This window comes from Rattus norvegicus, chromosome 5 (genome assembly GCF_036323735.1).
Source record: "Rattus norvegicus strain BN/NHsdMcwi chromosome 5, GRCr8, whole genome shotgun sequence".
NCBI lineage: Eukaryota > Metazoa > Chordata > Mammalia > Rodentia > Muridae > Rattus > Rattus norvegicus.
In genome coordinates, this window is record NC_086023.1 from 146,682,011 (window position 1) to 146,706,600 (window position 24,590).

Sequence of the window (24,590 nt, forward strand, 5' to 3'; positions counted from 1 at the left end):
TTTATTACGAAATATGTATCTCGTTTTTATTCAGCGTATTAAATATTTAAGCCACTAGCTTCCCTCCTTTGCGTTCATTCTGACTTGTAATTAGGTTTATTTGTGTGACTGTTGCTGAACGGGTTTCTGCTTGGAATGTAAGTCCCTCGAAGGGGGGAGGGGCGTGCGTTTCCTCTATCCATCGTTGTAACAGCAGCACGCTGCGTCTGTAGAAGGTTTTATATTTTCTCCTCACTCTGGAGATGCATTAATGAGCCAACAGTAGGTAGACTGAAAGAGAAAGAGCAGGGCTGGCGAGATGGCTCAGCTGATAAAGGCATCTACTGTCAAGCTGACAACCTGAGTCTGGCTCTCCAGACCACATAAAGGAAGGAGAGAACCGACTCTTCCTCAGACCTCCACGCGCACACCGTGGCATGCAAACATCTACCAGCACATCTAAGGGGAAAAGGCAAGCAAAACCTGTTGGTGGTGAGGACCTGGGTTCAGTCCTCTCTCTCTCTCTCTCTCTCTCTCTCTCTCTCTCTCTCACACACACACACACACACACACACACACACACGTATACAAGCGGAAAAAGCCAACAAGTGTAAGCCATAAGGGAAAGGCCAGGTGGTTGACATTTATTAAACATTTTGTGTTACACAAACGACTAGGGTTTGGGGCTTTCCTGGATGAAGGGAGGTGAGGACCCAAGCCAAGAGCTTTCAGCACTGAAGCTGCTCTGTGATCAGAGCCTGTCCTGCAAATTGCAGCCACCTGTGGTCACCTCTGCCTGGGGGAGGGGGGGAGGGTACTCTCGGTCTCTGCTGTTTAAACCTCCGGTTTAAGAATCTTTCCTGGGCAGATCCAGGGACTCTCAGAGAGTGCTTCTGCCCTTTCCTGCTGCTTTTTTCTGCTGATGCAGATTGATGGAACCGTCTTCAGCCCAAGAGCAGATTTCCAGAGCTATTTTCGTGGACTGTTTCTCAGAATAACCATCTTGAAATATGGCAAGGAAATATATTTAGGAGAGGTGTGATCTGGGGCCCTCCACTGACACGTAGTAGATGCGTAATGGATGTTAATGGAGGACGTGGCTGGGTGAATAGATAAACAACTAGAGTGCTGGGGGTGGGGTGGGGTGGGGCACAGATTTTGTAATGAAACACACCATTTCTTTTCTACCTTGAAGGGATCATTTATCCACCAAACACACCCGGAGCCTCCTCTCCGAGTAAGCCTCCAAGTCTACACTCCCTTCTCTTCTCAGGCAACCACATGCTCTGTGTAGACAACAGGACCCTGACACTGGAGGAATACATATAGAACAGCCCGGAATTTAGATATCTGGGTTCCTCTACTGTCTTTTTGCCAGCTGATGGTGTTGTCCATAGTCTCCAGCTCTCTGAGGCTCCAACTTCCGTCTGAAAAGAGTGAGGAGAGTATCATCATCTCACGGGCGCTACCTACACATATAAATGAGATGGCCGGAGTACCAAATGCCCATCTTTACAGTGATGTTGAAGATAGCGGGTGTGACCACACCTACCAGCTTGCCTGGAACAAAACAATGGATACCTTGGTTGAATCAAAGCACCTCTTAGCATTCCTTTTGTTCTCAAAGGTGTCCAGGTTTAAACAGTAGGCTGCTAAGAAAAGTGACACTGGTCATCTGTATTGTTGAAATCCTGCTTGTCTGTATTGTTATCTGGGACACAGGGAAGGGAGGTCTGACTGAAGAACAACGAGAATGAGCCAGAGAATGCATGGGACTGCACCAAGAGCAGGGGGCCGGGATGTATGCATGGGACTGCACCAAGAGCAGGGGGCCGGGATGTATGCATGGGACTGCACCAAGAGCAGGGGGCCGGGATGTATGCAGAGGGATGGGAAGGGCTAAACTAGCAAGGCAGTTCTGGGGAACAGACAACACACATAGAGCCAAGGGGCGTGGAAGTAAATGAGAGCTATACGGGGTCAATCTGAACCAGTGGATTTCCAAAGGAGACCAGTTGAAGAACTGCGGATAAATTCCAGGCAGTATACTTAATAGGCCTGAACCAAGCAGGACAGGGCCTGTAAGTCCAGGAAGTGAGGAGCTGGATGCAGGAATCTGAGCATAGGTCAGAAGCAGGAGCATAGCCAGTTGGATGAGAGGTCTCTCAGTAGCTTTGGAGACTAGGAGATGAGAGGTGAGCCAGGCTGGGGTTACTATGTATTCACCATGTCTGACCGTAGAAAAGGTAAGGTTCACCACAGGTAGCTCCCTGGTACAGACAGAGGAAGGAGCTGGAGGCCCAGCCAGTGTTCAGGTAACATCTGATTCCATGAGCTTTCACAAGGCTGGACAGCTGGCTCTCCAGTGCTTGCTACTCTTGGGGAGGACCCACCTGGGTTCAGTTCTGGTACCCACGAAGTGACTTACAACTTCCCTAACTCCACTCTGTAACTTCACTTCCAGGGGATCTGATACCCTCTTCTGGCTTCCATGGGCACCAGGCACACATATGATATACATACATACATACATGCAGGCAAATACACACATAAAAACTAAATAAATCTTAAAATATATATAAAAATAAAATAAAATGAGTTTTCACCGCCAAGTTTCGTTGTATATACATCGATAGTCCCAGAACTTGAGAAACTGAGGCAGAAGAATCGGAGGTTCGAAGTCAGTGTGGGTTGCACACAGTGGGATCAAGTTCGGCCTGAGCTATAACAATGAGATACACACACACACACACACACGTGGCTAAATGACTGGGGGATTTAACTCAATGTCAGAACACACCAGCCCTGCATGAAAATAAAGCCCTGAGCTTGATTCCCAACAGTGCATAATAAATGAGCGTAAAATAAAAAGAAAACCTTGAAAGGCAAGACATGGGGGCTGGAGAGATGGCTCAGTGGTTAAGAGCACTGACTGCTCTTCCAGAGGTCCTGAGTTCAATTCCCACCAACCACATGGTGGCTCACAACCATCTGTAATGGGATCCGATGCCCTCTTCTGGTGTGTCTGAAGAGAGTGACAGTATGTTCACATACATAAGTAAATAAATCTAGAGAGAGAGAGAGAGAGAGAGAGAGAGAGGCAAAACCAGAGCCTCCAGTAAGAAAAGAGCCGTTTGTTATAGTCCAACAGGCCCTTTAATCACCAGGGTGATTACATTGAAGACTGGGTTCCAAGGTCACTGGATGCAAGCGGTTGTTAGTTTATTTACAGACCCTTGCTTTACAACACAGATTCTAGCACCTGCAACAGTGTGCACTCTTCCACTGTGAAATACTATTAAGTCGTTAAGATGCCAAACTGGTTCAAACTGGTCCATCTACATTTGTGCACTGGGAGGATATTGTTCACCTGAGTCCATGGAAGTATGTCAGACAGTGGTCTGGACAATGAGGTGAGCAGACAGGCCAGAGAGGAACATGGTGGCTCTTGAATAGGAGTTTGTGGTCCCCGCAGGGGTCACAGGAGTAGGTCGAGTTAACCAAAGGGTTACTCTCCAAGAGGTGTTTTTCTGGGTTGGGAGAGATAGAATCAGGAGCTGAGTCTGTCTGGTGCGGGTGGGAGTTGTCCCCATGGTCTATAAGCTGTCTTTAACCAGCAATTGGGCTTGATGCTCTCACCCTATGTGTAGCCTTGGTGATGGCGACGGGGAGAGGTGATGCTTGGTCCCAGTAATCTTCAGAGACCAGTCCCAAGAGACCAGGGAAGAGAATTCCTACTCAGAGTTAGGGCTTGGCCCAGTTGGCCTCTCTGCTAGATAGCATCTGGCAATGTAGGCTTCTAGTCCCATCACTCAAAGGCACGTAGATTTCTGAGTCTGAGGCTAGTCTGGTTTACATAGTAAGTTCCAGGCCAGCTAAGACTGCATAGACCCTGTCTCAAAATATAAAACAAAAATAAAGTCCCAGTATCCCTTAATATTGTGCAGTAGAGAGTCTCAGTGGAGCCTGTGGATTGGAACTTTGTATAACTGTTCTTTTTTATTTTTTTAAAGGTTTATTTTATGTATATGAGTACACTGTAGCTATTTTCAGACACACCAGAAGAGGGCATCGGATCCCATTACAGATGGTTGTGAGCTACCATGTGGTTGCTGGGAATTGAACTCAGGACCTCTGGGAGAGCAGTCAGTGCTCTTTTTTTTTTTTTTTTTTTTCCGGAGCTGGGGACCGAACCCAGGGCCTTGCACTTCCTAGGCAAGCGCTCTACCACTGAGCTAAATCCCCAACCCCCCTGTACGGCTTTTCTTAATCCAAATATTGCTGCACGGTCTAGGCAGAATAGACTGGGCTCGTTAGCCTGGTATTCTACTGACTCTGGTAGTCTGGCCCCAACTTATCTCTGGTGACTATTTCATATTCCATGTTTTACTTGCCCTACCTTTAAAAACCTTTTTTATGTGTATGGGCGTTTTGCCTGCATGTATGTCTATGTGCCACACATATACAGTGCCCGAGGAAGGCACAAGAGGGAGGGCATTGGATTCCCCTGGGACTAGAGACACAAGATTGTGAACCACTCATGTGGGTGCTGGGAATCGACCTTGGTCCTCTGGAAGGGTAGCCAGTGCTCTGAACTGCTGAGCCATGTCTCCAGTACCCCTTCTTTTCTCATGATGGCTCAGCTCCTTAACTCTGGAGAATTCTTTGCCCTCCTACCAACTGTACACTGCAGGCTAACTGTGTTGACTTAAATCTGAGATAAATCAACTTAAAGGATGGAGTTTTTTTTTTTTTTTCGGAGCTGGGGATCGAACCCAGGGCCTTGCGCTTCCTAGGCAAGCGCTCTACCACTGAGCTAAATCCCCAACCAAGGATGGAGTTTTATCTTGGCTCACGAATTCAGAGGTCTCTGTCCATGACTGGCCCAACTGCTTTTGGGTTTATGATGAGGTAATGGGAGTGTATGCAAAGGAAGGGAAATGCACAGTGGTAATGGCTACCCAACAGTCGGAAAACTAGGTGGCATTGAGCGGGAAGCTTGGGATTGGTTAAAATGGAAGACTTATGACTTAGTTTTTAGCCCCAGTAACAAAAAAAAACCATCAACTGACATGTAAGGAAGTGATGATGTATGAGGATTGCAGGAGCAGGATGGGTTCCTGGATGCAGCTGGGCCAAGCCATCACGGTACCAATAGTTCCCAGGGCTACTTAGGCCAAAACTCTCTCTTCCAACTTCCAGTCATTTGTACCAGGTTTCTGTTTCTGGCACCTGATAGGACCATAATACAGAACTTTCCATTCTGGCTTGTTATTTCCTTTTGAATATTCTGTCCAGTTACGCCCGCTGCTCATGCTTCCTCAGACTGTACATGCCTTTGCCTTTCCCACTACGTGTTTCCTTCTGGGGAATTTTCCTTTCCTCCCCTTACAAGCTTGTCCACTTTTACTCACTGAGAGCTTGCCCCAGGAGCTCTTCTGCGTGAAATCAGTCCCTAAGCGCCAAGCAAATTCTGCCACCCACTCACTCCACTGGCCTGTCAGAGCCTTTGTGTCCATGCCTTCGTCACCTAGTGTTCTGATGGCCTGCTTTCTCGTCTGTAACCCCTAGAAAACTGTGAGGTCTGGCTCTGTTATGACTCCAGCTTTTGGCAAAGAGTTGTGCAAAGGAAATAGAATGACTATTTATCAAATGAGTGAGAATCCATTTTCCCTCATGCCATCCGCCTGAGTCACTACTCAGTCTCTAAAGGAGAAAAGGGGAAGAAAAAGCAGAAGGAACTGGCCTTAGTCTCGCTGTTCACCAGTGATGATCCAGGAGAGGAGAAAACCTTTGGAAAACGGGGCTACTGCAAAACCCAGTGGCAATTAGAAGAGGTCCATTTTCTGCCCAAGCCCTGAGTGGCACTCAGGAACTGAGGCTGACTCTGTTTGGGAGTCTGTGCCCAAGACAGGCAAACATTTGGACTTTTCAACAAGCTGGGATTCTTTTCCTCCTTTCTTTTTTTATTCTCTTTCACTTCTTTTTTTCTTTCTTTCCCTCCCTCCCTTGATCACTCATTTTCTTGTTTCAACAGTCTCACATGGTCCAGGCTGGCCTAGAACTTGGACTCCCCACTGCTGGGGTTACAGGCATGCACCACCACACACCAGACAGCAAACTAGAGTGTAACAGCTGCTCCTGCCAGCCATACACGGTGATGCACCTCAAGACGTCTGGCTAGAGTTGGGATTCCCCCTGTCCTTTGGCCCAATCTGACCAAGAAACAAGGCAGTCTTCTTCCCCACCTCTCTCCTGGGGGCTTCTGTAATTGGTGAGGACAGGCAGGAGAACAAACATGGCCAGAGGGAGTCATGACAGAAAGAATGTTGCCTGTGCTACACAGCCTACATTTATCTCCTTTCTCCTACCTGCTCCAGCCTCTCTTGAAGTTGGACTGGGCCTGTGTGACCACTTCTGGCTAACAGTCTGTGAGTGGAAGCTGGGGCCTTTAGTTGTTGATGAGCAGCCTCCAGCCCTTTCTCTGCGGGGCAATCTGAACGTCTGCAGTTGAGATATGGAGCTGAGATCCCAATCTCTTAAGTGTAAAAGAAACAACTGGATGTGACACAACTTTAATCTCAGCTCATGGGAGGCAGAGGCAGGAGCATCTCTGTTAGTTCAGAGCCAGAATAGTCTACAGAGTGAGTTTTAGGATAGCCAGAAGAAGTTGCTAGAGTGAGCAAAATTTTTTTTTAAATAAATCACTCGCCTTGGAGAATGCCTTGACTCGGAGCAAATATATTACTCTCCTCATTGCTCTGACAAAGCAGTTGACAAAAGCAGGAGCAGGAGGGAGGGCTTATTTTGGCTGACAGCTTGCGTGGACCATCATGGTGGAGCTGTCCTGGCACAGGAGGTCCTGCTTACATTGTATCCAGTCAGGAAGCAGAGACAGCTCTGGTGTTCAGCAGCTTCCTCATGACTACTCAGACCCAGGGCCTCTGCCCGTGGGACGGTGCTCCTACTCACCTTCATTTCAGCTATTCGGAAACCACTCTTATAGACACAACCAAAGATGTGTTTCTGTGGTGATTCTAAATCCAACCAAACTGACCTGAAGGAGATTAACCATCATGACAGGTTCTCACAAGTGGGAAAATATACCCTGTATTAAAGCCATGGAGCTATCTGGGATGTTTGTTAACTGTTATACACACTCGAGTGCACACACACATACACACACATGCAGACATATGCACAAACATGCACATGCACGCACGCACGCACGCACGAAACTCCTTGGTGTTGTAAATTCCATTGGTCATTTTTTTTCAGTCCTCTTGGGTTCCCAGCAGCATTTGTCACAATTGACAGTTGACCACTCCCTTTTGCAAACAAATTGTCTTGGCATCTATGACATCATACCTGCTTGATTTTCTTCTTAGGCCACCAGACCCTGTTCTGTTTTCATTACTGGACATTTCTTCCAACGGACTTTGTTTGCCGTGTTGTTGTTGAAATCTCAAAAGTTTGAAGAGCTGTGGATCTGGTTTTAACTATTGGTCAGAAAAAAAAAAAATCCCCAACAACTGCTTATCATATCTGTTCCTTCATTGAGCTATTCCTCCTGCCTCCGTCTCTCTAGGGTATGCTAGGCGAGTGAATCACTATGAGCCTTCACTCTACCACTCCTTATTAATAACAAGGCACTATTTTTAACTTTAAAGAAAGAGATCCGTCAAGATGATTGCTTTGACCAATGAGATTTAAGCAAAAATGTACAGAACTTCCAAAGCCATCTTCTTAAATAAGACATTCTTCTTCCCACTGTTCAGAACATGGACCAGAATGAGGTGAGCTTAAGACCGAAGCTTGAATGGTCAATCTTTGGATATATTTTTCATGGAAAGAAATTTTTCTGTCAGAAGCTTCCCTCTTTTGTTTCTTTAAGTTGCAGCCAAAATCTAATCCTGACATGGCTTTGTTGCTGTTGAAGGTTTTTGCTTATCTGTCATCACCAAGCCTAAGGGTCCTTTGTCAGAGAAATTGGGGAAGGGACTGAAAGAAGGTATTTCTGGAGGAGAAATTGGAGGGCCTCTTTCTACCATCAGTGAATAACCGGACTCCTGGGAGATAGAGCTTAGGAGTAAGTTCATAGTTGACAGAAAACAGCAAATGCGAGAATAAAAACTTTGATCTTATTCTTGTACACAGGGGACCCTAACTGTCTTATCTAGAAGTGCGTCTCACTTTGAAGATGTTCCATGAGTGACCATACATATTCCCTCCCACTTAATGGCTAGCATCAATAGAAATGTTGGACGGTGGGTCGGTGGGAATCACTACCTGATCAATGATCGTCTACTTTTTACGGATGAACTGAAGACACCCTTCTAGCAAAGAAGCCCACTGATGCCTGGACAAGGAATGGAGGGTGGAGCTTGTGCAAAAAAATATGGCTGCGCCGGACCACCTGACCGCAGGAGGCGGGGTTTCGCCGCAGCCTGCAGGCCCCGCCCTACAGGCCCCGCCCAGCCCCTCTCGCGGGGCCGCGCGGGTTGTGAGGTGTCTGAGGTCGGCGCCTGCGCAGTTGCCCGCGGCGCGCGGGGCGGAGGCTTTATAACCACTTCGTAGCGGCTGGTCTGCTTCTGTCTCTGGGAGGGCTGCCGAGGCGGCGGCGGCTACGGCCGGGGCGCCGGCTGGGGGGCGCTGAGGCGGGAGCTACGGCGGCGCTGGGCGCCCCTGGCTCCTTAGCCTCTGCCGGCCATGGGCTCCGAGAAGGACTCCGAGTCGCCGCGCTCCACCTCGCTCCATGCGGCCGCCCCCGACCCTAAGTGCCGCAGCGGTGGCCGGCGCCGGCGCCTCACCTTCCACAGCGTCTTCTCTGCCTCGGCCCGCGGCCGCCGCGCCCGGACCAAGCCTCAGGCCGAACCGCCGCCCCCGGCCGCGCCGCCGCCGCCCGCCCCGGCCCCAGTTGAAGCTCAGGCCCCGCCGATGGAAGCTCTGCCCTCGGAGCCCGCTGCCGAGGCTGAGGCGGAGGCCGCGGCTGCCCGGCCCGAGGAGGACGAGGCGGCGGAGGGCGGCGGCGCGGAGGAGGTGGAGTGCCCGCTGTGCCTAGTGCGCCTACCGCCCGAGCGGGCCCCGCGCCTCCTCAGCTGCCCGCATCGCTCGTGCCGGGACTGCCTCCGCCACTACCTGCGCCTGGAGATCAGCGAGAGCCGCGTGCCCATCAGCTGCCCCGAGTGCAGTGAGCGGCTCAACCCACACGACATCCGTCTGCTGCTGGCCGACCCGCCGCTCATGCACAAGTATGAAGAGTTCATGCTGCGCCGGTACCTGGCCTCGGACCCGGACTGCCGCTGGTGTCCGGCCCCTGACTGCGGGTGAGCGCGGGGGCGTGGCCGCGGGGGTCGTCCGGGGTCCAGCGGGTGTCACCCACCTTGAGGGAGGAGATGAGGATGCCCAGCAGGAGGTAGAGGAGGGACGGTCATGAGTAACCGATCCTCGGACCAGCCTTCCAACCCGCCTGGTGGCACTCAGCATCCTATACCTACTTGGGAGCTTGAGGTGGCGGATGTGCCTTAAGAGAAGGGAACTGTCCATTAAATCAGTCAGCAGGGTTTTTGTTTTGTTTTGTTTTGTTTCTTTTGCCCAGGTAGGGAGAGGTGTGTGCGTGTGCGTGTTATCGTAATGATAGAGAAGGGATATTTGTTACAGGAGAGAGAATGAAAATGCCCTACCGAAGGGGCCGCGCTTCCGAGGGGTGTGTCCATGTGGCTAGGGGCGCACTTAAGCAGCAGCGTTGCAGAAGGCGTGTTCCTCTCAACCACTGCTGAAAGTTGAGATGCAAATGGTGAGAGAAGGCAGACAGCTCACTAACAGCTCTAGGGGCACCCTGGGCACTGCGTGCTGTGCTAAGCCATCGGCAGGCACCCTGTGGTTCTTAACATGCTGCCTGGACAGACTTTCTGACAAGGAAAATCATTAGGGCTCTGAGGTGGTGTCTACCCAGAAGTTGATCTGGTGGGAGGAAATGTGTTTGCCTACCCTTTCAATCTTGAAATCTGTGTGACAGTCTTTTTAATGTCCTGTGTATGCTTGATTTCAAGGGTCAGTGAGTTAAAATACTCTTCAAAGCAGGAATTACTGATTTCTCTATCTGAAGCTTTCAGTGGAGGTCCCTCGCCCCCTCTTTTTTTTTCTTTTTTCTTTTTTTCGGAGCTGGGGACCGAACCCAGGGCCTTGCACTTGCTAGGCAAGCGCTCTACCACTGAGCTAAATCCCCAACCCCTCGCCCCCTCTTTTTAAAAACAAAACTTGGTTGTCTCTTATCATTCCAATCTATGAATGGTCAGATGCAGCCAAGAAGGGGCTCTTCAGTGTGATGGGGAGTCAGACTGCCATTACCTGTTCTGTGACCTTGGACAGATTAATTATACTCGTGTGTGTCATGTTTTGGGGGCAGAAGATTCTAGGGACTCCATGCAGCGCCTAGTGTAAAGGGAATGCTAGTAAAAGGGTATATGAACCCTTGCTTCAAAGGATTTAAAGGCTTTTAATTGTAGCCGTGTATCCAGGCTGAGCTGAGATTTCCATGATGCTGCCGTCTGTCTCCCTTAAGAAGGAACTGTGTAGTCAGAAGTGCCAGACTTGCTGAGACGTGGGTGTGTTTAGCCTCACTGAGACTGACTTTCTAAATTACTTGGAGATGTGGTCAAAGGTACCCAGATGGCTTTCACTTTCTGTTTATCGAAAACCAGGAAGGGCCTTGTGGACACTTGAAAAACTCTGCTTGTGTCTGGTGACCTTACTGGCTTTTGAGAGCTTAATTTATAGAATATTCAAGTTTTGAAAACCAGGAAGGGCCTTGTGGACACTTGAAAAACTCTGCTTGTGTCTGGTGACCTTACTGGCTTTTGAGAGCTTAATTTATAGAATATTCAAGTTTTGCTGATACTCTTTTTAGTCTATTTTCTGAACCAAAGGGATATTAGTTTAAGAAAGCACTTCCTAATTATTTGCATAATAGTGTATTAACTCCTTTTTTTAGAAATAAGAGTTTATTTGAATTTTAACAATGAAATATGACTTCCCTGACCGTCTTTTTGGGAAAGCTCCCCAATCTGTTTTTTTAAAGCCAACCTAAGTCTTCACTCACATCAGTATAAATGGACAGAAATTAATATAAAAGCTCGGTGACAAAAATATAAAGAAACCGGGGCTGGGGATTTAGCTCAGTGGTAGAGCGCTTGCCTAGGAAGCACAAGGCCCTGGGTTCGGTCCCCAGATCCGAAAAAAAGACCAAAAAAATAAAAAAATAAAGAAACCATTAGTGGTTTAGAGTTATTAGACTTTCCTTAATTGAGCAGGATTTAGGGTAAGCTCATCCAGATTCTGAGTTTGTGTGTGTGGTTTTGTGTTCTATGTTTTGCTTTTGTTTGTTTGTTTTGAGATTCTGTCAGATTCTGTTTTAACTAGACTATAGCAATCATATGCACACTATAGTCTGTGTATCTATGTGTTTAAGGAAAATAAAATTTAGGGAAAGAAAGCAAAAGGTACCTGTGTATTGATTTGATAGTTTTATAAATGAGGACACTGGCATTTAGTGAAATTAAATACTTTGTTGGGTGACACAACAACAAACTGATAGGCAGTGAAACAAACCAGTGTTGGAACAGTCTTACTTCTAACCCAATAATATTTTCAATTCAAGTATTGGCCTGTCATTACAGTCCCCATTTTGGGCATGTTCTAGGAAGTGTAGCTTGGGAACAACACTGAGAGCCAGGAATGATTGACCACAGTTTCTCTTATAGTGATATAGGTTCCTATAGTTAATAGACTTACCTGCTTTGTTTTCCTTATCTGACAGAAGCCTAATCCTGTCTTAAGACCTAAGAGGCTTAATTAATTAATGTTTATAAAGTGATTTTCAATAGAGGATGGTTAGATACACAAAGAGTTGCTTTATAATTCATTTACTTTTCAAATAATCTGAGTTCCCCATGAACAGTTATTCTGTCCCCTCTTCTTAATGCCAGAAGAAAAATAACTTCTGTGTTCGTGGTATGCCTGGGAACCTGTGAAGACCAGAGGTCAGTTCTGGCTGGCCAGTAAGGCCCAGGGTGCCTCTTGTCCCTGCCTTTACTGGGCTGAACTTCAAGAAAGTGCTACAACCTCTGACTTCTTTGGTTTTGAGAAAGTGTTTCTGTGTTTAGCCCTGGCTGTCCTAGAACTCACTCTGTAGCCCAGGCTGGCCTCAAACTTACAGAAATCTGCCTGCCTCAGCCACATGAGTATTGTGATTAAAGGTATGGCCCTCCATGCCTGCTGCAGCCTCTGTCTTGACTTTGTTGATGACCTTGAACTCTAACCCATCTACCTCTACCTGCTGAGTGGTGGACTGCAGACTGCTAATACTACCTCTGGTTTATACAGTGCTGGGAATTGAATCTAGTGCTTTGTGGATGCCAAGCAAGCTTTCTGCCTGCTGAACGATATTCCTAATCCTAACTTGGGTTTTCAGACAGTCTTACTTAACCAAGACTGTCTCAAACTCTTGATCCTCCTGTCTCCGCCTCCCCGATATTGGATTATATTTATGCACTCTCATGTGTAGCTGTTTTTCTTTTTAATTTTCTTTTTCTTCCTTTCTTTGTTTCTTTTAACTATCTTATTCTTCTGGGCCTGGCAAAAATCTTGTGTAAGCATTAGAAAAGAGGTCCTAACCTCATTTGTCTCTTCCTACGCCTGACCATGTTTATTGCCCACTCATCCGTCTTGGCAGCCAAAAGGGTCATATAAGTGACCTCACAAACATGATCATTTTAAGAACACCATAAATTAAGAAATCTATTCTCTTTTAAATATTTGTGGGGCAGAACAGAGTTCTGATACTCCTTTTCTCATATGACTTTATCAAGGAGAGAACCAATACATTATTATTTGATATACCAAATACTGTAGTAACAAGTGTAATCTTAAAATATGTTTTCAAGTGAAATATATTAGCTTAAAATGCAAATAGCTTTGTAGTAAATCTTCAAGGTATTATCTCAGTGATACAGTAAATTCACTTTAGCCACAGGCAGATAGGTGATGAAAGTATGATTTTGTAAAGGAGAAACCAGTTCAAAGAAGTTTAAATGTGGGGTTAATGCTTCCTAGCTAATAAGTAGTACAGTTGATCAGTTACCTTTTTGAGTCTGCCTAAGTGTCCTTTCAGAAACCCACAAACAATATAACTGTATTATTTTTCTCTCAGGTGTTCTATTGTCCATCTTTAATTTTCAGAATCTGTGGGAGGCTAAGGGTTGAGTAGAGTTATCAACAGAATTTCTTGTCATACAAGGGCAGCTCCTCAGAATACAAGAAACACTAAGCCTATCTTGACCTAAATTCTATTGCAGGTCCAAGCTCTGGCCTCTAATTGCTCCCTGCAGTCCCTACAGAGTTCTACTTCCCACGGATCCTCTCAGACAGTATCAGCTATTGGCTTTCCCATACTACTGGTCTGGCCTATCTTATAAACAGGAAGCTTCTGTTCAGTTATATATAGTACATTAATTTATAGATAGTTCATCTATGAGAGAAGAGCAAGCTCCCTGGATGAGAGATATTTCACAATCAGTAAGGATTTTTCTTTTGTTTGCTTGGTCAGGGTTTCACAGTATACTCTTGCTAGCCTCAGACATGCAGCAGTCCTCTTGCCTCTGCCTCCTGAGCTCTGAGACTACAAGTGTACCTCATTGTGCACCATTGTGCCCAACTAGGACCTTTCCCTCCCGATCCTTCCTCAATATCTGGCCACTATTCGTTTGTTTGTGTTTGTTTTGATGCTAGGCACTGAACTGATGGTCTCAGTACGTGCTGGATAAGCAATTCTGCCAGTGAGTTACATCCCCACAGTCCTCAACCTTTTCTGTTAATCTGGCCTCTTACTTCCTGTTGTACAGCTTTCGCCTGAGTCCTTCTCAGCCTCTGTGTATATTCACCTTCCAGCTCAGCTCAGTAAGGCTTCTTTCCCATATTTGCCAGAGTACTTATTCTAAAGTGCTTAAAAATGCTCACTGGTTATCCGACCTGTAAGATAAGTTCTGGGTATAAAATCACTTATTTGTTTTACGTGGTGACACATGCACTCCAAAGAAAGGCAGAGACAGGATTACTGCAAATTTAAGGCTAGCCTTAAAGAAATCCATACCTGACAGACCAAAGTAGACAAAGCATTTGAAGCCTGAGTGCAGTGAGCAATATGCAGGGCATAAAAACAAGACCGCATCCAGAGGTTGGAGTCTGGCTCGCTGAGCAGTTCTCCAAGTTCCCCAGTAGAGAAAACAACGTAGCAAGACCTTGTGAAAAATACGACTTTACCTATTTAATCTGTCCTCGTTTCAGGCCTCTTTATAGCTTCCAACTTTCCCATTATCTTTTTGTTCCTTTTGCTTTGAACTGGAGTCTCCTTATGCAATGTAGCCCACAGTGACCTCAGATGCAGACCCTCTTGCTTTGGCCTCTCAAGTGCTGGGATCACATGCATGTGACACTGTACCCTGCTAAATTCAACCAACTTTTGATTTTATTTTCTATTTTTTGTTTATATCAATGTTTTTCAAGGTATGTTATATATATTACTTAAAAATGTTTTGTGATCAGATGTGATGGAGAAATATTAATTGAAATAAACTAAAACAAATAGTTTTTATTTTGTTTTTTGATTTGTTGTTGTTGTTTTGACTTTTAAGATATGGTCTTATGCAGCCCAGACTGGCCCCTACCTTCCTATGGAGCTCAGGCTGACCTTGCATTCTTGATCCTGAATGCTGGGATTATGTTGCATGTCACCACATCATTAAGTATGTTAATATGTACCATACATTTGCCCATGTTAACATGCCATGTGGTATATGATATAACTTTGCAAATTATTAAGATTATAATAGTATAATGTATACCAAGGATTATACATTTCTCCAACCATCCATGCTATCTTTTTTTTTTTTTTTTTTTTGGTTCTTTTTTTTCGGAGCTGGGGACCGAACCCAGGGCCTTGCGCTTCCTAGGCAAGCGCTCTACCACTGAGCTAAATCCCCAACCCCCATCCATGCTATCTTTAAGGCTTAACTATTTGCCATTTTATTTGTTTGTTCCAGACAGGGCCCCTGTATGTGGCTGTCTCTCAATTGAACTCACTCTGAAGAGCAGGCTGACCTCTAACTCACAGAAATCCACCTGCCTCTGCTTTTAGAGTGCTGCAGTTACAGGCACACGCGCCACCACTGCCTCCTTATTTGCCGTTTTCTAGACTGCTTTAATTGCTGCCATTCTGGCTTGCCTTCTGTTAGGGTCTCAAACAGTGACTGTTGCTCAGAGTAGAGTAGAAACCAGCTCCTGTGGAGTAGGCTATTGTACTCTGTGTGCTTGTTCCTTTATTCCTTCAGCCTTCCTCTTTATAAACGTGAGCTCTTAGAGAAGATGGACAATTAACAGACGGGTTTTAGCTGTAACAGAGTAAACGCCAAGGAAGCTCCTAGGTATCTTAACTGTAAAAACATTAAGTTTTGCATAAAACTGTCAAGAAAGACCTTGAAAAGAAAGTGCTGTTTGATCACAGCGTTTGAGACTATGAGTAGAATCACACGCCTGGCTTCAGAGTCTGGCTCAGTCAACTTCTAACCACATTATTAGGATCTTGAGTGAAAAGTAGACCAAGTCCAAGTTAATAGACACAGCTAAACTGTACAGATTGAGGGCCGAGGAGAACTGTTGGTTTCGCTTGCTTTTTCTTTTGGTTCTGGACATTGAACCCAAATGTCTAGATTTGCTATGAGCAAGTGTCCTACCACTGAGCCACATTCTCTCCTCCAGCCCTCTTCTCCCTTCCCATCTCCATTTGACCTTACATGTATTTCACACTGCTCTTAAATTCACCCTCCTCCTATCTCAGCATTCAGAGTGCTCTTGCTCAGTCTCTCTCTCTCTACCTCCCTCCCTACTCCCCTGCCTCCTCTCTCTTCTCTCCTTCCTCTCTCCCTCCCTCCCCACTCCCCTGCCTCCCCCCTCTCCTCTCTCCCTCCCCCGCCCCCTCTCTTTAGTTGAAAGAACTTAAGCAGAGTAACCCCAGGATGGATTACCTTCTGGAATGATTAGTGAGTTGGTGTAAGGAATGGGAGTCCAGATGTGGAGGCCTTTACAGTTGTCTGGCTTAGGACTAGGTATGAAATGGGACAAGAAAAAGGAAATAGTAAGGACGTGGGTTTTCTAACCCCTTGTATTTATATTTATTTATTTTATGTGTATGGGTATCTTACCTGCATGTATATATGTTCACCAAGTGCATTCTTAGTGCCTGAGGAGATTAGAAGAGGGCATCAGATCCCCTAGAACTAGAGTTACATTTGGTTGTGAGCCACCATATGAATGCTGGGAATCAAACCAGGGTCCTCTATGAGAATAGCAAGGCTCAATCACTGAGCCATCTCCCTAACTTCATGCTTATCTCCTTTAAAGAACCTTAGGGTCCATTTGTAAATAGATAATATTGTTAACTTACAAGACTTAAGGACTGAACTACAGACATAAGAACACATTTCTTTAACTACTGGAATCTGTTGAGGCATAATTAAAATTATACTAATAGGATATTTTTTTCAGGCCTGAAATTAAGATAGCCTGCCACACTGATGTTTCTGAATTTTATTGATTTAACAATAAAAGTTGTGTGAACTTCAGGGAGAGCATTCTGTGCTTGAGGCTGCATGTAACTTTTTATACCCTACTTAAGCTTCAGGTTAAACTAAACATCAGAGTAGGAGAAAAGCTCCCTCCAGTATAGACATAGAGGAAAAGGAACAGGAACAGTATGGTCAGGGAAGATGAAGTGCATGAATGAGGCTTTTATTCCAACTAGGGAAATTTTCCCTTAAGCCTTACCCTTAAGATGAATTTTTATAAACTTGCAGGATCAAATTATACAGCATGATATATAAAAAGCCAACCATACACGATTAGGATGAAAATGGCCAGGAGAAGAGCTAGAGTGCCCTGGGGAAAGCCAAAGAACCAAAGCTAAAGGGGGTCCTTGTCATGTGCCCACCACAGGTGTGTTGAGCAGGAGTCCAGTGTGGTGGGAGAGACAGACACACGCACAGGCTGTTAACACTGCACTGCACAAACAGGCCCCTATCTGCCTGGAGAGCTTAAGCAGATTTTATAGAGAAGATGACATTTGAGCTGGTTCTTTTTGGTTTTGGTTTTGGTTTCAAGACAGGGTTTCTCTTTGTAACTACAGCCCTGCGTTCCTAGGATTCACTTTGTAGACCAGTCTAGCCTGGAACTCATGAGATACATCTCCTTTGCCTCTCTATTGCTGGAATTAAAGGCTTGTACCACCACACCCAACTTGAGTTGGTTTTTAAATGGCTATTTACCAGAAAGAAGAAAGGAAAGACATCACTGGAAGGGGGTTGGGAGGAGAAGGCAAAGGCTTTCAGTGCAAAGTTATGAATTCAGTTTTAGACTGTGGAGCTCTACCTGAAGGCAGAAGGCTGTTCTACGTCCATTAGAGGGAGAGAAGTAAGGTTTGGAGATGCGTAAGTCTGTGCCATGCAGCACGAATCAGCACAGAGTAGGTGCCCAAAACAGGAATTCTCAGTCTTATGTCCTGAGTAAGATTGTGTCACAGTGATAGACGCTGTAGAGTCATCGGGATTGGGGGTTATTTTACTTCCTTGGAACTGAATTCTACTAAAGTTGGTTTCCCATTGTTTGCTGTGCCAGTCTGTGGCCTCTGTGCTGCTTCATTGTCATGCCTTGAAATTTGAGGACTGTCTGCTCACTACCCAGTGAAAGGATGCCAAATCTGTCAAAATAAAGAAAAACGGGGTAACATGAAATCTGAAACTGCAGCACATACTTTTACACTCTGGTCACATAGACAGGGAACAGGCAGAGAATGAAGCAGCCCATGCCCAGGTTTGACAGTGAAAGAATTGAAGGGGTGGTGTGGGGGGATAAAAGAAATGTTGAGGCTGGAGGACTTGGCTTAGTAGTGGAATATGTGATTACAAAGTGCTGGGTTCAATCCCTAGCACCCTTACACACACACACACACACACACACACACACACACACACACACACGGAGAGGGAGGGGAGAGAGGGAGGGAGGGGGAGAGAGAGAGAGAGAGAGAGAGAGAGAGAGAGAGAGAGAGAGAGAGAGAGAGAGAGAATAAACACTTGAACTGTGTGAGGTAGGAATGTATTAGGAAGTTTTAAGGCCTCCCCATTGGTGGTATTCTTACCTTATAGTTTTAGAACTTAGCAATTACTTTTCAGAAGCCATCTATACCTTTTCATTTAACACAAAGTAGCAAGCAAGTCATTTTTTTTCTGAGATACATTGTTTGGTAGCTGTTTTTCCTGCTAGCTGGGGTAAACATGCTCAGAACTCCCACAGTGGATCACTGTATTTACAGGTGGCCCAGTCTCACTGTGTTCTGTCTGAGAATAGTAAAGAAGCATATTATGTGACAGGAGGTGTATACACTGTCATTTATGTCTGTAGTGTAATTTCAACTCAATCCAAGTATTTAAACTGCTATAATGAACATCTTGTATATATTAATAGGAAAGCTTACTAGCACTTACATAAGTTGTTTGAGATCTTTGAATATTGGAGAAAAGTGTGAACTAGACAGCAAAACAGATAGCAAGAAACCTGCAATCACCAATGTGTTTGAGGGCTGGTGAGATGACGCAGCAGTTAAGAGCTCAGACTGCTCTCCCAGAGATCTGAGTTCAATTCCCAGCACCCACATGGTGACTCACACCTGCCTGTAACTCCCAACTCCAGGGGATCTGACACTCTGACCTCCACAGGCTCATGCCCACACATCTGTTCATAATTAGAAATAAAAACATCATTTTTAAAACTATTTGTTTCTCTAAAATACTTTTTAAATTTAATTAGGTTTACAGTGCCTGGGGTTTTGAACTCAGGGCCTTGCACTTATTAGGCAAATGCTGCACCACATCCTGGCCCCTTAATTTTAAGCGAATGCCCACTTGTAAGGGCAACATGAGCTTTCTTTTTTTTTTTTTTTTTTTTTTTTTTGACAATGTTAAGAGCTCATTAAAAATGCCAGTAATTAGGGGCTGGGGATTTAGCTCAGTGGTAGAGCACTTACCTAGGAAGCGCAAGGCCCTGGGTTCGGTCCCCAGCTCCGAAAAAAAAGAACAAAAAAAAAAAAATGCCAGTAATTTTAAATATATTGGGTTATTTATGGGGACTAACAGAACTTGTAAGGATGACTGCTGCTCGTGCCAGTGTCTACAATACCATCTTTAGCATACCTCAGCAGAGGGGAGGGAGATGTGATTTCACTGTGTTGACTAAAGGTTAGTAGGAAGGTTGTGTAAGCTGTTAAGGAAGAACGCAGTAGGGAGCGAGTGGTTGGTTAGGAGTGTGGGCTCCTCTTTCAGAGGACCCACATGATATCCTATAACGACCATAACTCCAGTTCCAGGGATCTGATGCCCTCTTCTGTCTTCCATGGGCACCAGGCATGACATGGTGCATATACATACATGCAGACAAAACATCCATACATATAAAAATAAATTGTAAAAAAGAAAACAAAGAAGGTATTAAAAGGTATAGAATTAAATTAGAAAAAGAGAAAAAACTAAAAGCAAGGGGTTCAAGTAATGACCGAGCAGTCAAGAGCATGTGCTGTTCTTGCACAGAACCCAAGTTCAGTTCCTGCACCCATGTTGGGTCGTTCATGGCTGCCTAGAATTCCACTGCAGAGAGTCCAGTTGCCTTTTCTTGTCTCTGTGCACTGTGCTCATTTGCACATACCCCCCCACAGCATATATGTAATTAAAAATAAAAATAAGTCTAGGATCTAGAAAGACGGCTTAGTAATTAGGAATACTTGTCTTACATAAGACCCAGGTTCAGTTCTCTGCACCCGTATTGGTGACTCACAGCTGACTGATAACTTCAGTTGCAGCATGATCCAATACCCACTCTGGTCTCCTCAGGCACCAGACACATCCTTGGTGCACATATATAACATTGCAGTCAAACCCTCAGACACATAAATAAAAATAATAAATCTTTTAAAAACAGAAAGAAAGAAAACCAAGAATGAGCTTTCAGTAAACTGTAAGTCTGTGGAAAACGATTGTTTCAGGCCAGAAACACTGTGGCTCTTAAAATGGAAGAGCGTACATGCTTCCGTTTTTGCTGTAGCTCTTTATTTTTACAACTGCTCTGACTTTTCATGTAAACAAGTTCAAGTCTCTCTAAATATAGTACACCATTGAAAGGAAATTGTTGTCTACCCTGTTATTTATGAAGCTGGTGCCGTAAGTGAGTGCTCCTGAAGCACGTAACCTGATTGAATGTGTGCTAGGAATCTAGGCTGCTTTCAGGAAATGCATTGCTTTTTCACCAGAAGGGTGAGTACAGTGAGTGTACCTGGGGTGTGTATCCTTGTGTCATACGTAGTGGTACCAACAGCATAAGCCGATGGATAGTACAGTCTTTGTCAGCTCAGTCTTAGCACACTTCTCTCTTCTTGCTCCTTACCCAGCTATGCTGTCATTGCCTATGGCTGCGCCAGCTGCCCAAAGCTGACCTGTGAGAGGGAGGGCTGCCAGACTGAGTTCTGCTACCACTGCAAGCAGATATGGCATCCAAACCAGACCTGCGACATGGCCCGTCAACAGAGGGCTCAGACATTACGAGTTCGGACCAAGCACACTTCGGGTCTCAGTTACGGGCAAGAATCTGGACCAGGTATAAGCTGGCACTGTCTCAGTGTCTCCTTGTTTGGTATCTATAATGTGAGTCTTCAAAACTAAAAGAGATCACCTTACCCATGCATCCTCAAGATCAGAGAGCAGAAAAATATTTGATTCTTCTGAATAACTGAGACTACAGACCCATTCTCTGGCTTGGTTGAACCTCTAAGTATGCATCTGCTAAGCTGCTTCCTGTTGACCGTGATAGGTAGTTAGTCCTAGCTGTGTGGCATTGGGACACAACAAAGTGGAATTCTCAAGCTGCTGTCTTAATCTGCGTCTCAGCTTGGAAAGCACTGTGGTTTGTTTGGTTTTTGTTGTTGTTGTTTTTTTTTTTTTCCCACAAGGGGCAGAGAAACATTTAATTAGCGTTAAGCGTGTCCTGCTTGCCATCTAGCTTGAAGTATATCATGGCTTTTGAGGTAGGGCACAGATTTAAGAAAGGAAATGAATACTAGTATAAGTTAATGATTAACCTGAGAGGGGAAATGTCAGTCACTTTCCAGCTATGATGGTGTAGAGCAGTCTTTAAGGTGTCAACCTCTTTTATATTTTTTTAAATATTTATTTATTTATTATGTATACATCATACAGCTTTCCACCTGCATGCATGCCTGGAGGCCAGAAGATGACACCAGAACTCATTACAGATGGTTGTGAGCCACCATGTGGTTGCTGGGAATTGAACTCAGGACCTCTGGAAGAGCAGTCAGTGCTCTTAACCGCTGAGCCATCTCTCCAGCCCCTCAGCCTCTTTTAGATGTCCTTTGTCTTACTGATGTCATTTGAGCAAGTTAGTAGGACAGAAATTATGCCATTAGCTTTTTCCTAGCACAATAGAATCCCTAGAATTGTCACTTTGACAGGATAGTTGGTAAATTCCTGGGAAAATTACCTGGTGCATACTATACAGTTCCTCGGTTGGGATTTGATTTTTAACTTTGAAAGTGTTACCGGAAGGGATTTGTTAACAGCAAAGTTAGCTTCCTAAAGAGCCACTGAAACTAGCAGAGAACAAACCTATCACAGAAGAAAAAAGCCTGCTGCATAAACTTGTAAAATGTTTCATTCCAGAGAGCAAATACAGACAGCCTCTTTGGATAAAAACATCATCATAGATGCAAGGAGCGGGGACCACTGTCAGAACTAAAGCTGACCAGGCTGCAGGATTTTCTTGCTCTAATGGCCTGATTGGCTGGTAGAAGTTCCATTTGCCTCAGAACCATCAGTCTCTGCCGGAGGCTCCCTGCCCAAATGTGACTTGAGTGCTATGTGAGATGCTAGTTATCGGAATAGGCAGCTGAACATGAAACGGGATCCATTTTACAAAAATTTCTGAGTCTGGGTATGCAGCGCAGGTGTTAGAGACCCACTTAGGATCGATCTCCAGACCACATAATCAGCCATGCTGACATGGCCTGGAATCCCAGTGCTTGAAGCTAAAGGCAGAGGTATCCTAAATTGGGAATCCCCCTGAGCAATTTCAAGCCAGCCTGAGATGAGACCCTGTCCCCAAAACACAAAAACACAGCAAGAGGTCTCAGATAGCCAGCCTTCCAGTAAAGTGTTAAACAATTTGGAATCGTTCAGGCAAAATCTCCTGACTGCCTTGTTCTCATTTCTCACATACACTCTTAGGAATAATAAAGTCAGACTACATTTAACTGGGGGTTTATCTCCATCCCTACCTGGCAGATGACATCAAGCCGTGCCCACGATGCAGTGCTTACATTATCAAGATGAACGACGGCAGCTGTAATCACATGACCTGTGCAGTGTGTGGCTGTGAGTTCTGCTGGCTCTGCATGAAAGAGATCTCTGACTTGCATTACCTCAGGTAGGTGGCACATGTGCCCACTGACTCTGTCACTCTATTCCCTTGCTCATTTAGGAACAGAGACACCAAAGAACCACAGTTGATCTCATTTAAAGAATGAGAAAACTACAAAGTTCCTTGAAAGCAGCACACCCGGTGGTCCGGCCAGCAGGCTCGGTGACTGTCTTCATTACCCTGCTTTCGTACCTGTGCATGGCCTTTAAGGCGATCCGCAGTCTGGTTTTAGTCTACCTTTCTAATCGCTGCTGTTCCAGACAATCTGAGCTCACTTGTTCGCCGTGTCTCTTGCCTCCATATTTGTTCATGTTACCTTATTGTCCGCAGTTACTGTCTGACCACTTCAGCTTCCCAGTGTCCCCCTTTATCTCTCCTTTTTTAGTTCTTGGTGGGTTTGTTTGGATTTACTTATTTTTTTTTCTTTTGTGTGTGCATACACTTGTGTGTGCCACCCATACATGCAGAGGTCAGAGGACAACTTGGAGTCAGTCCTTTTCATCCTTCATGTGAATTCTAGGGGTTGAGCTTAAGTCATTAATGCTTGCACTGAACTGTCTTGCCACCCCTTATCCCCTTTTTTTGAGACAAGATCTCACTGGGTAGCCCTGGCCCAGAACTACCTATGTAGACCAGGCCTCACTCAAAGAGGTTTGCCTGCTTCTGCCTCCTGTTTAAAGGGCCTTCGTGCGGTTTCTGAAACAGGTTGTCTGATTTGGGCTTAACTTAACATCCTCCTGATTCAGCTTTCCCAGTCAGAAATGTGCTGCTAAGCTTGGTTTGCAAAGTTCCTACTTACCCTTGAAAAACAGCTTAAATGCACCTCATCCACCAGGCTTCCCATTTCCCCTGCGAGTGTTGCTGCTTCTTAGTACTCACAGTCACAGGAGATCTCATTACTATGATCTTCTTACAGTTCCTCCATCCAGGAGGTTTTTCTAAAGAATAGAGTGAATGTTACATTATTACCCTAAAGGTGTTAACATTTATGGACATTGTTGTGTAGCATTGTGTTGTTCCAGTTTAGTGAAAATTTAAATGCTTATATGTAACAGATGTTGACTAGAAAGGCAGAGGATCAAATAAGACAGGATTTCTCCTTGATAGAGTCCTGCTAGACTTACCACATAGAGGAGGGAGCACAAAGGAATGAGGTGCAATGAGGGTCAGACATGGAAGGGCTACGAGTCAAAGTAACCAACACTCTCAGTAGCACACTGATAGAAAAGACATGATGAGTCTCTAACTCTTTGCACAAGAATGTGGCTTGTGTGTGTTAGGTATTGGAGGGACATGGGCCATGAAACGACAGAATCTGTGTCATGAGCTGCAGGACCCAGCCCACTGGGGAGATGTCAAGTGCAGACCTGTGCAGGATCTTAGGTAGTGCTGGTCAGGGTGTCGGGTCAGTGTAGGTAATGTGTCAGACAGAAAGGAAAGAACTCCAGTTTTGGAGGTCTGCCTTCACCCAAAAACCTGAGAAGCCCAGAGCCCCTTGTCCTTTGCTCCCCCTTGTCTAGGAGATCTGTTTCTGTTGCCTCCTGTCACAGTCACTCCTATTGAAAGGATGGTGGTTGCTCCTGTCAAGCCTCTGGTGACAGTAACTGTGTTTGTGACGCTGCCATTAACTTGAGCACGTTTTCTCTGTAGTCCCTCTGGCTGTACATTCTGGGGCAAGAAACCATGGAGCCGCAAAAAGAAGATTCTTTGGCAGTTGGGCACACTGATTGGTGCTCCGGTGGGGATCTCACTCATCGCTGGCATTGCCATTCCCGCCATGGTCATTGGCATCCCCGTGTACGTGGGGAGGAAGGTAAGACAGGCCTTCTGTGCCTGCCCCAGCTTTGGCTTTGTTGGCAACAGTGTGAAAGGAAAGAAAGTTTCAGGGCTGTGTGAAAACCAGCTGGTGTGTAGATAAAAATAACTTTAATTTCTTAAATGGATTTTTATAAACCCCCATGAGATCTGAAAGCTCTTATTAACATCCTGGACCTGGTTTGCCTCAGTGACTCAGGGTGAAATCC

General features: G+C 45.4%; 1 protein-coding gene and 1 long non-coding RNA gene across 5 annotated transcripts in view; one reads left to right on the forward strand and one right to left on the reverse strand.

Annotated features, from left to right (window-relative positions):
• LOC102551249 (uncharacterized) lies at positions 1-8,479 on the reverse strand. 2 transcript variants are annotated; one of them, XR_005505221.2, is made up of 3 exons: positions 8,269-8,477; positions 7,348-7,478; positions 1-270 (listed from the first exon to the last, which is right to left on the reverse strand). It is a non-coding gene; the product is annotated as an uncharacterized LOC102551249 (long non-coding RNA). The 2 variants fall into 2 exon arrangements; XR_010051985.1 differs by lacking the exon at positions 1-270 and adding an exon at positions 598-1,406 and having other exon boundaries at positions 8,269-8,479.
• Rnf19b (ring finger protein 19B) overlaps positions 8,443-24,590 on the forward strand; it is a 25,277-nt gene continuing 9,129 nt past the window's right edge. For 2 of the 3 annotated variants that reach the window (XM_039110126.2, XM_039110127.2), the window contains exons 1-4: positions 8,443-9,305; positions 20,525-20,730; positions 22,431-22,572; positions 24,217-24,379. In XM_039110126.2, coding sequence (XP_038966054.1) covers positions 8,689-9,305; positions 20,525-20,730; positions 22,431-22,572; positions 24,217-24,379 — 1,128 coding nt within the window. In that variant the 5' untranslated portion in view covers positions 8,443-8,688. The remainder of the gene's footprint in view (positions 9,306-20,524; positions 20,731-22,430; positions 22,573-24,216; positions 24,380-24,590) is intronic. The other variant, NM_001399205.1, reaches the window with a different exon arrangement.